This window comes from Protopterus annectens, chromosome 7.part0, assembly GCF_019279795.1.
Source record: "Protopterus annectens isolate FY-2018-M chromosome 7.part0, PAN1.0, whole genome shotgun sequence".
In the NCBI taxonomy this organism is placed as follows: domain Eukaryota; kingdom Metazoa; phylum Chordata; order Ceratodontiformes; family Protopteridae; genus Protopterus; species Protopterus annectens.
Window position 1 is genome coordinate 1,176,143,832 of NC_056739.1, and position 14,395 is coordinate 1,176,158,226.

At 39.2% G+C, this 14,395-nt stretch overlaps 1 protein-coding gene across 1 annotated transcript in view; it reads left to right on the forward strand.

The window, feature by feature from the left end:
• Positions 1-14,395, forward strand: part of LOC122806145 (inter-alpha-trypsin inhibitor heavy chain H3-like) — a 1,222,311-nt gene that overhangs the window by 961,311 nt on the left and 246,605 nt on the right. The window contains exon 14 of the mRNA XM_044076382.1: positions 5,675-5,713. Coding sequence (XP_043932317.1) covers positions 5,675-5,713 — 39 coding nt within the window. The remainder of the gene's footprint in view (positions 1-5,674; positions 5,714-14,395) is intronic.

The window sequence follows — 14,395 nt, forward strand, 5'->3', positions numbered from 1 at the left end:
GTGTGTGTGTGTGTGGGGGGGGGGGTGGCTGGTGACTTCAAATCAAAGGGGGGCTGCAGGAGACAGCTGAATGGGTGGGGTCAATGGGAGTGGGTATGGCCAACTAGAAAGGGCAGGAGCTATGCTCAAAACCACAAAAACTGTAACTTTAATTAAATACGCTGCCCTGGGTGCCAAACCATCATTATGAGAGTCCAATCAAGACAAAATGAAGTGTAAAAGAAAAAAAAATATTTCAATCCATTGGCTGCATGACAGCTTACTTAATATCTAGATGGAAACAAAAAGGATGTCAGGCAATAAAAATAAATTACTTTTTAAATACATTACTGGAATGTCAGTCAAAATCAAGTATAAGAAAAACAAGCAGCACTTAACTCAAATCACTTCTCCTTGCACTCCAGCTCTAATTATAATTTATATTCAGCTTTATTAAAGTACCAAGTAACATGCTGAAAGTAGCAATCTCTGTGATACCCCCACTTGTAAAAATGTTTCTTATCCAAAAAAGACCTGCTGCCTGACAACAACTATCTACTTGTTTCAAGGGGAAAACATGATCAAAGTAAAAAAGGAAAAGCAAACAAGAAGCAAACTCAACATATATTGCTTAAAGGATTACTGCACAGGATATGACCGCACATGATAGATTGGCATTCTGTTTAGTTTGCAGGTAAAGCCTGTAATGAGCTTAACATAATGTAATCATGTCCTTTATTACAAATACTGTCACATGCATTTCAATACGCAAGGCTTAAACGTTATCTAGTTATGTAAGTATTCTCTGCAATGGCAACAACAGAAAGGCTTTCAATGTTGGCAATACTGCTTATTCAAACTTATTTGCATATTACAATATCAGACAAGCTTACTTAAACACAAAGCAAAAGGTACTTTCTGAATAATAATAAGCATAAATCAACAGTATAAAAATATGACAGAAACCAGAACATTCTGCAAAATCAATGACAGATTAAAAGCCACTGCAGTACTTGTGTTTACCTTGGATGGGGGGAATAGTCTGCACATTTACACTGCATAACTGCTGCTTGCCTTGCTTGGACACATCCAGAGTCACTACATGGGGGAGTGGGGTGCAACAAGTTTGTCACAATTTGAAATGTCTCTGGCTGACTGCGATGGCCCTGACACATTTGTCATACTTCTCAACCTCAGAGCAAGAAATCTGGACAAAGCCATAGATAGAAGTGGAACAAAGGCCCAAAAATAAGGACAATTTTTAAATATTGCTCTTATAAACTTAGAAAGATAATAGAATAGTAGGTCTTGTTTTAGTATGAATTTTCTGAAGGGTATGAAATCTGAAACTGAAATGTCTGTCATTATTTTCTAACTTCAGTCTTTAATGATTTGCCACTAATTTGCCAAAAAAACACAATTTTATGAAAAATGGACTAAAAATGTGATGCAAAAATATAAAATAGCCACACAATACAGCTGGGAACCTGTCAAAGAAGGGACACTTTTTAATATTAGTACTGCTAGCTTGAGCAGCTGACAAAATGAAAGAATCTACATGCATTTCTGAAATAAAAGTAATCTATAACTGATTATTACAGTTATTTATTAATTGTAAACCCTCCATGTTTTCTTCCAAAATTGCCATTTTGCAGAGGGATTATTAGGGGAAGAGGAACATTTTGAGCCAAAATCAGGGACAGTTGAGAGGTTTGGATATGTCTAATTCTATAAAGCAATTTATTTGCATGTACCTCTCAACCTGTTAATGCAGGAAATCTGGACAAGGCCAAATATATTGGGGGAACATACAAACACTACTAAAAATTGCTCTTGTATAAACTTAAGACAGTTGATAGAATAACAGATCTTGCTTTAGCATGCATTTTTCTGAAGGTTATGATGTCTGAAACTCAATGTCTGTCATTTACTGACTTCATTCCTAAATGATTTGCCAGAAAACCACACATTTTATGAGGAACAAACCAAAAATAAGAAGCAAATATCTATTCATTCTGCAAAAATATGGACAGCTGAGAGGTATAGTTCAACCGGGGCTGTCTGAGTTTGTTGCCCTTCCCCTCTCAATATCATGGTCGAATGGAGCCTCCCCCCTGCAGCCATTCCAATGTCCCATTCCTTGGTTATTTTCTGCCCCATTTACCATAAACACTGTAATGTGCATACTGCTTTACTTCTGCAATGATTTGGATTTCATTTGAAAGTTTTATTTTGCATTTTTACAGCACAAACCCCAATAGATATCTGTTAAACAAAGCAATGCAGTCTCTCAATGAAAACAGACTTAGCATTAAAACTTCTCTGCCCTTGAAACTCACATGCATTGAAACAGCATTGAAACCCACATTCAAAGAAAATACATTTTGCCAGTGGCAGATAAAGAGTAACTTTGAGCTGTTTTCAAATCATAGGCCCCTTGAACACAAAACATACACATGCTCTTTGATACACCTTCCCGATTGTATTAAATTGTATTCCTTGTACAATACAGTACAGTTGTTAGAGGGCATTTTAAATTTATTGTTTTGAACATTTTTCCAGTAAACAATGAAATAAAATGCATGCACCAATGACAAAACTGCTCAAGTCAGAACATTTCCATCATAAAAGTCTACTCAACCTTCTACAGTTCACCAGTATCAGTAAATATGCACAATCTCTGAAGTAGTAAAAGTCATCTAAATAATTCCACATTAAAGAAATCTGTAACAATGAAGAGGTTGCTGCTAGCAAACAACTTTATATGTCATTGTTTATTCATCTACAAATAAAGTGCCTGTTGCCCTTGAGGAATAAATTGCCTATGTTGCATGCATTAAAAAAATGATAAGCTAGTAATATCGCAATAGGGAATGTATGGCAAACTGATAACAGGTTCATAGTTACTACTCTAGGTATCTTCACCAAAAAGGACTGCAGCATCCACCCCCTTTACAACACAGTACCGTATTAGCAATGCATCTATTTACTGTGGGAGTAGAACCCACAGCCTTCTGCATCAAGAGCAAGTACATTACCTGTTGTGCTATTAACAATGCAAGCAGACTCAGAATAAGCAGCACTAAAGTTTTGTTCCCCTGCAGCTCTCAGCTCCTTGTAAAATCTACTCAACACGCAGTTGTATCTCTGAACTTTGCAGCACAAGAAATCTGGAAAAAGCCAAAATTTATTGGGGGGGTGGACAAAAGCCCAAAAACCAGGGACACATTTTAAACATTGCTTGTATAATGTTGGAAAGTTGCTAGAATAAAATGCTGTGTTACCACCATACATTTCACTGCCACGTCTTTAACCCAGGGGACTCTGTGCCAAACAGTCAGAAAAACATACCACTATGCCAAATCAGCTGTTTTGTGAAAGAGAGGAAGACAAACTTAAATTGCTACCATTTAGTGAATTCAGTTCTCAACATAGCTGTCAGCCTCTTAGCACAAAACACCTGAACAAAGCCAATAATGGGGGAATACAGCCCCCAAACATATTCAATTAATTCAGTTCTCACCATAGCTCTCAACCTCTTAGCAAAAAACATGTGGACAAAGCCAGTAATGGGGGAATACAGTCTCCAAACATTCAGTGAATTCAGTTCTCACCATAGATAGCTTTCAACCTTAGCACAAAATACCTGGACGAAACCAATAATGGGAGAATACAGTCCCAAAAATAGGGACAAATTTCAAATATCCATGTTATAAACTTAGACAACTGCTAAAATAAAAGGTTTTGTGTTACCATGTGCTTTCTGAAGAATATAAAGTCTGAAATTCAAATGCCTGTTATTTTTAAACATTTAACAAGGAAACTAGTCTGACTTGGAACAAAAGACAATTTTCAGCAGAGCAGGGAAAAACTCTAGGTACATCTTTGTAAGATGGGAGGACATGCAGACTCCACACACAAGGCACCCCAGCCAATAATCAAACCAGAGAACCTGTAGCTGTCAGGCAGCAATGCTATCAGTGCACCACTGCACTACAAACTTTGCAAGGAAAAATGTAGATACAGAAACCATAGATTTTATGAGGAACAGAACAAATAAGAGGCAAAAATCTGAAAATTTGTTTTTGCAAATGGTGGTGGGTAGGGAATTCAGATCCTTGCTACCTGCATCCAAGGTACAGGGTTCAAGCCTGAGTATCTCTACCCACCACCATGTGTTCTCTCTAGCCACCAGTATAGAGCAACTGGGGCATTTCACACACGCACACACATACCAGTAATGTATCCAGTGACTGTTTCCACACCTACCTGCTGTAAAAAATGTGTCCAGCTGTTTCATGAATCAGCACAATCCAAGTCACAAACAAAGCCCATGCAGCAGTAAAATCCCTGCAAGAGCTCACCTCTCAGTCCTCATTTGTTCTGCCTGCAGCTGAAGCAGTCTGGAGCTCCTCTGTTCTGTGTGGTTGTCACTGCACAGATTCCTGGGTATCTTTTCTTCTGTATCTAGACTGCTGACAAAGGCAGTCTGAGTTCCCAATGTGTCCGTGGAGGAGTCGAGACTCGTGATTTTTTTTTCTTGTTTCACAGTTTTTTCTTTTGTTTTTTCTAGGTGTGGGGGGGGGCTGTAGTCCTGCAGTCCTATAGCACGAGCCGCCCCTGGTGTGTGTGTGTGTGTGTGTGTGTGTGTGTGTGTGTGTGTGTGTGTGTGTGTGTGTGTGTGTGTGTGTGTGTTTATACATGAAATAATCAGTAAGTGTGTGATGGAAGTGACATTCATAGCATACTTTTCTTAAAAGCTTACTTGAAAATTTCATATTATCTCAGACGTAAGGACCTGTATTCCTAGGTCACAACAGTAGGCTTACATTACTTTTTTGGGTAACACTTTTGTTTGATATTTAGTTCACAGTCAATAAAACAAAATTGAACCAGGACAGGTAGTTCACTAAAATAATTCATTGCACTGCAGTATTTCCATTTCACAATAAAGACACAATCATATGGTTTATTTATTTATTTATTGTGTGTGTGTGTGTGTGTGTGTGTGTGTGTGTGTGTGTGTGTGTGTGTGTGTGTGTGTGTGTGTGTGTGTGTGTGTGTGTGTGTGTGTGTGTGTGTGTGTGTGTGTGTGTGTGTGTGTGTGTGTGTGTGTGTGTGTGTGTGTGTGTGTGTGTGTGTGTGAATCATTTTTTCACTCAGTGGATTAAAACTGTGTTTCTGAATAGTGTCTCACAATTCTATTGGAATTGGTAAGAGTTTAGTTGCTATTGAGTTTGTTAATTGTATGTCTAGATTTTTGATTGATTAGCTTTTTTGAGCTTTTGTCCTTATTTTCAGTGTCTGCAGATTGAAAGGTATGGCCATCCTACACAGTTTGAATGACAAGATTCCAGTACCTCCCAGTGTAGTACTGTCTCAAATTGCCAGTAACCATGAGGCAAATAGAATATTGAGGTTGTAGTAATCCTAGTTGAACCACAATGTTCAAAAAGCCTTTGTCATGAATAAATAATGAAGAGGCAATGTACTGTGTGCATACATAGTAAAGTGAAGGTGTAACGTAGGTATTGTATTTTTGCTGGCTTGTATAATTAGTGTTGAGTAAAAGTTAAGTTATTGTTTTAGCGAGTATGTACTGCAAATTTTTTATTCAGTTTCTAGACTCTTAAAATGTTTTTTAACAATAAGTAGATGAATAAACTCTGTCATAACTATGGTATGTTTATTTCAGGCAAAAAAGAAGAGGATACTATCAGTGGATTTTCCAGAGGTTGGTTTTTTAAATATGTTTATTGGAAATCAATCGAGTAAGTACAATGTTATCTTCAGTCTTGGTAAATGACAAGTGCACATTGCAGTAAAATTCATGTGAGTTCAGTGAACATTGATATGTGAGAAAAGGCAAATAATTTTTGTACTAAATTAGGTGTCACTTTTACGAAACAAGTGTATAAGCTTACCTGATAATTCTTACCGTCTTCTCCTTCCATCTTCAAAGCTTTTATTCTGACCACATAATGCTACTTACTGTCTCTCAGAACAGTGTATCATTACAGTCTTCCACATAGCTCATTTCTAAAATTGCGAACCATACAACTTTCAACATTTTTAAAAGTTATAATTTTAAAGATTTATTTATTTGTTTACAGAAAAGTTATGCCCTTCCATGTGGGAGGTTTGCCCCAATGCCACCTAGTTCTGTGTATACCACCTTTGATTGCTACATGCCAGGGCAAGGGTTAAGAACAGCGGTTTAAAATGCCAGCTTTCAAATCTTTTGTCACTCCTAGCTATCCAGTTTGAAATTACAAGGGCATCCCTTCCTTGTACATTATTCAGGCGTGCAGAATGGAAGCCAAAGACAGGTTATCATTTTAGTGCATGGTGATTTACCTCCAAATAAATGCTGTAAACCTCTTTTAAATATTTAAGTCCCTGACATAATTACCTGTGTTCCAAAAAGACAAGTGAAAATGCTTATTTTAATTACACATTTCAGAAAGATCTGAAGTTTCTCTGGTCAGTATGTCTCTCTTTTTAAGGAACCAAGTATAATCAGTGACAGTCCAAAATACTATACTAGTACTTTTTTAAACGAGTTAATACATACAAATCATATCCACCAGAGGCTGGCCCATACTGGTTCTCCATGCCATGTCAGTTCTGTTTTGTATGGTACAATAGAGCACATCCCAGTCTGACAATCTGCTAACATCCACTTTCAAATTCACTTAATACAGGTTGTTTGTTAAAAAGAGTGCACAGTCACAGGTTCATAGGTTGGTACTAGGCTATCGGCCATAGGGCCTATACAAGTCTAGCCATAACAATTCCCTGGCTATTTCTTCCTAAACTATTTACTTCCCTGGACCCCTGTCTATCAGGGTGACTGACGTGATCCCCGGGGTGAATTTCCTTTCTCGCATCCAGTTATCAAGGTTCCTTTTGAAGAGGGTCAAAGAGGTGCTCTGCTTGACATGTATGGGCAGTCTATTCCAGACTCTGGGGAGTCTCTGGGTTAGTAACCTATCCCTCCAGCATGTTTTGTTTATTGTGATGACAAGGTTTAGATCCCTGGAGCATGTGGCTCTGAGGGATTGAGATTTCTTTAAGTGTAGCATGTCCAACAGCTCTGGGTTTGACATGGCTTTGTATGTTAAGCAGAGATCGCCTCAGAGTAGACGATATGCGACAAAGTATAGCTGGAGTTTTTTAAGGTGGTCAGCATAGGGCATCTGCTTTAGGCCTGTGATTCTTTTAATGACGTATTTCTGCGGCCTTTCCAGTTGTTGCAGATGTCTTGAGAGGTACATACCAAATGGGGCATTGTATTCTATAATGGGTCTAATGAGGGATGAGTACAGTGGGACAATGACCTCCTTTTTTCTGGATGAAAAGCCCTTAGTGATGAGGTGTGCCACATAGAAGGATTTCCTGACTGTTGTGGCGATGTGGTTATTGAAGGTGAGACCACTGTCCACCTGTGTCCCTAAGTCTCCTATCACACTTTTGATGTTTAGTGTACTGCCACCTATGTAGTAATTCACAAGTACATCTTTTTTCCCAAAGGGGATAACTATACATTTCTTGGCACTGAGCTTGAGCCCATGGCTCTGGCATCAAGCATCTGTTTCTGTAAGGCCCTTTTGTAGAGTATCCACATCATTTGGGGATTCAATAATGGCTCCCAGTTTGCAGTCATCTGCGAACTTGGTTAGCCAGAGTCCCTTAGTGTTGCTCTGTACTTCAGAGAAGTAGATGCCAAACAAGAGCGGTCCCAGGACTGAACCCTGAGGTACTGCACTTGTCACTTGTCTGGAGATGGATTTGGAGTTGGCTACTTTTGCAGTCTGGGTTCTGTCAGTAAGCCAGTTGGCAACCCATTGAGTGACAGCAATCCCATTGGTACTTTCTCCTTTAAATGTGTGCTCCATTTATTGTTTTTAGCAGTCCACTGCCTCCCTCAAGTTTATTTCTCTTCTTGTGTAACCTCTTTCAGTTCTGAGCCAGTATTTCTTTTAGAGCTATACTAAGGCATTCTGGCTTACTTTTGCTCAGTTTTGCTGATCTGTGGAGGTTGGGATAGCTTTTGGACTTTGCATTTCAAAGTCCATAGAAACCTGCTTACTTTACACAGTTGTCAGTCAAGTACAATGTTTTTCTGCTATCACCATTAATCAGGCCAAGGCGATATTGGACTAACTCTCCTACTAAAAATGTGCCCTAGACCAACAAAACCAAGACTTTCATCTGCTAGCACTAAAGCCTTTTAAGCTGCATTGTTCCTTTTACTTATCTATCGCAGCAGATTTGTGGCTGTTTAAAGGACCAATCCCAATGTTGAAAATTCAGGTAGAATTCAAATTGAGCAAAGCAACACCCACTTTAACTATTTCATGGATAATCCTACCCACAATGTCATTTTACTTCTAATAGCTTGTAAATCAACAGTTCCAGTTTTGTTTTAGTCCCCAGTGTGAACTGACTTTTGGTTTTATGTTCCTATTAGATCCCTAATATATTAATACATTAACACTTAAAAGCTTACTCCTTGTCATCCATTTGAGAGAAATATTACCAGCTTCTAAACTATAAGTCATGTATTCATTGTGGCCCCTGCTCTGCTGCATTTTTCCCCTCTGCCAATATTGCCTGTAACCCTTTTATTTCATGCACTGGCACAGAGCTGTAGGTAAAAATTTAAAAGAAAAACAGGTTTTGCATTAACATGCGTTCCCTGAACATTAAAACGTTTGAAACTCTACTGTAGGGCATTATTGACTAACTAATCCACTGTAATTTATCAGGAAATCAATAATTGCAGGCAGACAGGACAAAAATATGTGCAAAACAATGTTTTGCAAAAGCCTGGTTAAATAAGAGATATGCTTTTAACAAGGAGCCAAGCTTCAACACTACAGGACACCAAGTGCAAGAAACAAACAAAACCAATAAACCAATGAACTCCTGCGCGTTACCTGTCCACAAAGTGGAACATGCATTGTACCAGCAGTCCAGTGTAATACAATATTAAAATACAGCATGTATAAAAACTTTATATAAAAATGTTACATTTAATGAATAGAGTTAAGCACTTTCATTTTATTTTTTTTCAAGACTTTTCAATATAAAAACGCTTAACTCTATTCATTAACTACAACATTTTTAAATAAAGTTTTTATGTGTGCTCTAAGTTAATATTGTGTTACACTGGACTGCAGGTACAACATGCATTCCACTTTGTGGATAGTTAAAGTGCAGGAGGTCATAGAACTACTATGTCTGATAAATTAAAAATACGTAAAAATATTTGAAAAAAACAATACACAATGTAAAGACAAAATAAACATGCTTTTAAACATGCTTTTAAAATAACGATCACTTTTTTCTTGGAATGTACAGACTATAGTCTCACAAAATCATAATGAAATATACATACATACAAACAATCAAATATTAATGCCCTTCTAGCTTGCCAATATACCAGAACTCTTGCTCCCATAATAAGTTTCCAGGCTGTTCTTAAAAATATCTAAACTAGTACTTGCTTTAATGTAATAGTCTGTCCCATGTATCAGCTACTCTGTCAGAGGACCAGTTAGTACACTTCTCATTCCTATAGAATCTTCCTTTTTTTTAATTTCTCCAAATCTTTTGGGTTTCTAATACCGTGATGGGAATGGACCCCATTACTAAGTCAAAGTACGATTAAAGTTCATGAAATTTGTATTGTTTCACTCTTTGATGTCAGCCAGTAGTACTCTTCGCGGCACACACAATGTGCCCAGTAATGACTCCTTCTGCAATTCGTATGGAGTTACATGTATTAGTAACATATCTAAATAGGATTGTAAACTCTTTTTTAGAAGACCCATTGCTCCTAGTATGATTAGAATTGTCTGAGTATCTTTCTTCCACATTGTTCTTGTTTCTGCTTGCAAATCCTGATATTTTATAACTTTGTGTCTCCCTGTACGCAAGACACTGTAGTCCAGTAGTTTCCAAACTTTTTTGATTCTCGGCTCCCTTGCTGAATCCAGGTTTTCCCAAGCCCCCCTCCCCCCATGGCACACATAAAGTGCATATTTCAGGGGTTCCCAAAGTGTGCACTGCAGCACCCTGGAGAGCCACAGCTTCCTCACAGGGGTACTGCAGACTAATAAGGTTAGCTGCAAAATAAACCACGAACAGTTCACAGTTTATTTTGCAGTTAAGATTATTAGTTTGCAATGGGTGTGAGTGAATGCAGGAATGAATGAAGAAGTGGCTGTGTGTGTGTATATGTGAGATTGGGAGAGTGAGAGTGATGTGTGAGTGAATGCGGGAATGAATGAAGAAGTGGCTGTGTGTGTGTGTGTGTGTGTGTGTGTGTGTGTGTGTGTGTGTGTGTGTGTGTGTGTGTGTGTGTGCGTGTGCGTGTGTGATCGGGAGAGTGAGAGCAATGATGTGTACACTCACATCACCATAAGGGCCATATGCTCCCTCAGTCTGCACATGCATGCATACCTCCCCCCATATGCACCAAGAGGAATGAGCTACCATAACCAACTTCAGTGACTATGACCACATCCTTCCATAGCAATGTGATGAGATTCAAGCTCTGTGTACAGAACATATGGTCCTGGAAGTCAGAATGGCAGAAGATCTCCTGTACAGTGAGCTCCAGTCTGGATAAAATATAGGGGGTGGCTAAGAGGGGACATGCTGGGTTTGGCAATGGGTATAACAGAAGGTACCAAAACCATGACCGGTATCGGGCCAGGTGCAGGCATAGTTGACCTCATAGAGAATGGATTAAGGAAGACATAAAAAGGACAAAAGAAGAGGCCATACAAATAAATAGAAAGGTGGTGAGATAAAACGAGTTGTTCAGTGTTTCTAGAAGCACTTATCTCCAGTGCCTCCTGGTTTGTCATCTATCACTAGTACCAACCACTACTGAGAAAAGTATGGCCAGTAGCCAATGACAAACTTCAACTATTTCTTTAAAGGTTGTACTAAGTATGACCAGTAGCCAGTGACAAGGATCATCTCTTTCTTCAAAGGTTGTACTAAGTACGAGCAGCAGCCAATGACAAGGTCTATCTATCTCTTCAAAGGTTGTACTAAGTATGACCAGTAGCCAATGAAAAGGTTAATCTGTCTCTTCAAAGGTTGTACTAAATATGACCAGTAGCCAATTACAAGGTTCATCTATCTCTTCAAAGATTGCACTAAGTATGAACAGCAGCCTTTGACAAAGCTCATCTATCTCTTCAAGTTGCACTGTAATTAATTCTAAAATTGATAGTGAATTCAAAAAAATGTGCATGTTAGTGATAACAGAAGACACATTACCCAGTGCTGTTTTCAGAAGGTTTATAAAGGTTTTAATTAATTAATTAATTTATTTATTTATTTACATTTGTTTACCGGGAAATTCCGACTGAACGCAGGTCCTTTTTCAGTGTATGCCCAGGGAGAAAAGCTCCACATCATGTACATGATAAATAGCGATACAAAGTTGCAGCAATAGTAAACATTACAGATTGTTGGCTTTAATACAATAACAAGATATTGATTATCAACAGTATATACAGTAAATGTTGCAAGTTAAGATAGTTTCTTGTCGTTTATAATATTAGTAACAAAGTTGTCAGACAAGATGTTAAAGTATGTAAAGACAACTATCTATTTCTGACTGTGGTTAGTAGTGGCAGTAGTATAGTTGGGTTAAGACTCTAGGTGGGGGGATAAGGATGGGAGTGTTAGTCTGGATTAGTGGTTAGTAGTGGCAGTAGTATAGTTGGGTTAAGAGTCTAGGTGGGGGGTAAGGGTGGGGGTGTTAGTCTAGATTAGAACAAGGACAAAGCCAGTGCAAATTTAAGTGGAATTTGGGACCAGTCTTGAAAAGGCTGCTGGAAGGTAGAGTAGCTATAGAGAGTGAAAGATTGTTCCAAAGTTTAGATATGGTACATGAAAATATGTCTTCTCCTGCTGAGTTTTTGTATTTGATAACAGTGAGTTGATTTTTGTTGCTTGATCTTAGGGGCCTAGTGAAGTGATAGGGCTGGAGAAGGGTTTGAAGGGAAGGGATGTTAAGGGGGTGGTTAATAAATATATGAGCGAGGGTGAGTTGATTAAAGTGAAGGAGTTGTGGGCATTCTAGCCAGTTTTGTTCTTTAAGGGAGATACAATGATGGCTGCGGTAGGAGGTTCCAGTGGCACATTTAGCAGTTTTGTTGTAACAAGCATCCAGCTTGTGTAGGTCTGTCTGTCTAAGGTTGGTAAGTATGGGGGATGCATAGAGTAGGGTGGAGATTAGCTGGGAATTGGCTATGGAGATTCTAGCTGCCTTGGTTATGAATTGGCAGTTTTGATATAATGCACCAAGTTTCTTGTGAACTTTTTTTATTGTGAGAGATATGTGGGTGTCAAATCTAAGTTTGCCTATTTCCACACCGAGTAATTTTGTGTGTTCTGATGGAGAGATGATGGTATTGTCTTTGGCAGGAATGTTGAAGTGGGGGGGTGTTTTGGGTGGCTTTGGAAGGTTGGAACAAGAGAAGTTTTGTCTTACTTGGGTTGAGTAGGAACTGAGCATTCGACAGCCAGCTTTCTACAGAAGAGAATGATTCCTGTGTGATTTGTTGTAGTTCTGGTAGAGTGGGGTACAGAAGAGAATGATTCCTGTGTGATTTGTTGTAGTTCTGGTAGAGTGGGGACAGAGCAGATGAGGGTAGAGTCATCTGCGTACTGTATAAGAGATGCTTGTGTGGTGGCAGTATGTAGGTTGTTAGTGAAAAGTGAGAAGAGCAGAGGGCCAAGGATAGACCCTTGGGGAACTCCGAGAGTAATTGAGGGGCGAGGTGATATGTTATCGTCCCATCTTTCTGATTGCTGGCATCCATGTAGATAGCTGTGGAACCAGTTGCAGGTTGATTGTGAGAAGGAGAGGTTGGGAAGAGTAGAGAGTAGTAGAGATACCATGTCAAAGGCCTTTGAGAGATCTAGAAATACGGCAGTAGGGAAGAGGCCATTGTTTTTGTGATAAAGTATAGCGTTGGTGAAGGAGAGCAGAGTGGCGGTAGTGCTGTGATATGGCCTGAAACCATGTTGGGTTTTGGAGAGGAGCTTATTAGCTAGGAGGTAGTTGGAGACCTGGGTATTGATACATTTTTCAAGTATCTTGAAGAGAGAGGAGAGGATAGCAATGGGGCGGTAATTGGAGAGGTCGGTGGAGGGGGTACCTTTGTGGTGGGAAATGGGAAATGATGTGGGATATTTTCCATATCAAGGGAACATACCCTTCTGTTATGGAACGGTTGATTAGAATTGAAATTGGGTAGGCTAGTGTATCAGCTGCAATTTTCAAGCATTCATTCACACATCGCTCACACTCCCGATCTCTCACACACACACACACACACACACACACACACACACACACACACACACACACACACACACACACAGACTCTTTTGCTTTCATGCACACATTCTCTCACACAGACACACACACACTCATACAGGCATTCACTTACCTGACGGCCTGGGTTTTGCTAGTTTGCGGCAACCCTGTGAGGAAGCTGCGGCTCCCCAGGGCCCCATGGCACACACTTTGGGAACCCCTGCTGTAGTCGATGGGTATGGAGATTTCAGTGATCAATGCTACTTTTGTCTTCTTTTCCTGCACCATTATATCTGTTTTTTTAGCATCTGTCATTTGAACTGTTGGTGATGGATAATGCCATGTGATGTAGACTTCATCATTTTCTGCGACACTTTGTGGCTAATATTTCCAGTGCTTTTCAGCCACTTCAATACCATTATGTTTGCACAATGCCCAGTGCAACAGTCTAACCACATTATTATGCTTTTCAGTATACAGTCCTTCTGCCATTAGTCTGTCACAATGAGCAATGCGATGTGCAACTGTTTCCAGTTCTGTTTTACAAAACCTACGTCTGTCTGTTTCTCCCAAATGTCCAATGGACTTTGTAAACCAACGTGTACATACCCCACTGTCTTGGGCCGCCAATATTAACCTTTCATCTCTTGGTTTAAATTCGCATGTCCTTAACCATTACTACATTCGTTCCTGATCAACATGAGGTTCTTCCATAAGATGTCTATATTTGCAACTATATTTATGCTTTTTCCACATTTCTTGCCTTCTCATCTGGTCCTTCACCTTATATTCTTTCTTTTCTTTTTTGGCACATTCAGTTGCTGCCTGATTGTTATCTACTTCTGGTTTGATTTCCATTCCTGCTTGACGCGAATATGCTTCTGCTAGCCTAATCAGGGAAGTCATCTTAGATTTATTCTCCTCATGTTTCAAAACTTTCACTACGTTTGGGTATTGTAAAGTCAGCAGATGTGTGGAGTCCCACGATTGCAGATCTATACATGTAATCAATTTCAAGGAGGCCCATTCTTCCTTCAGACGGGGAATATATAATCTTGGTAT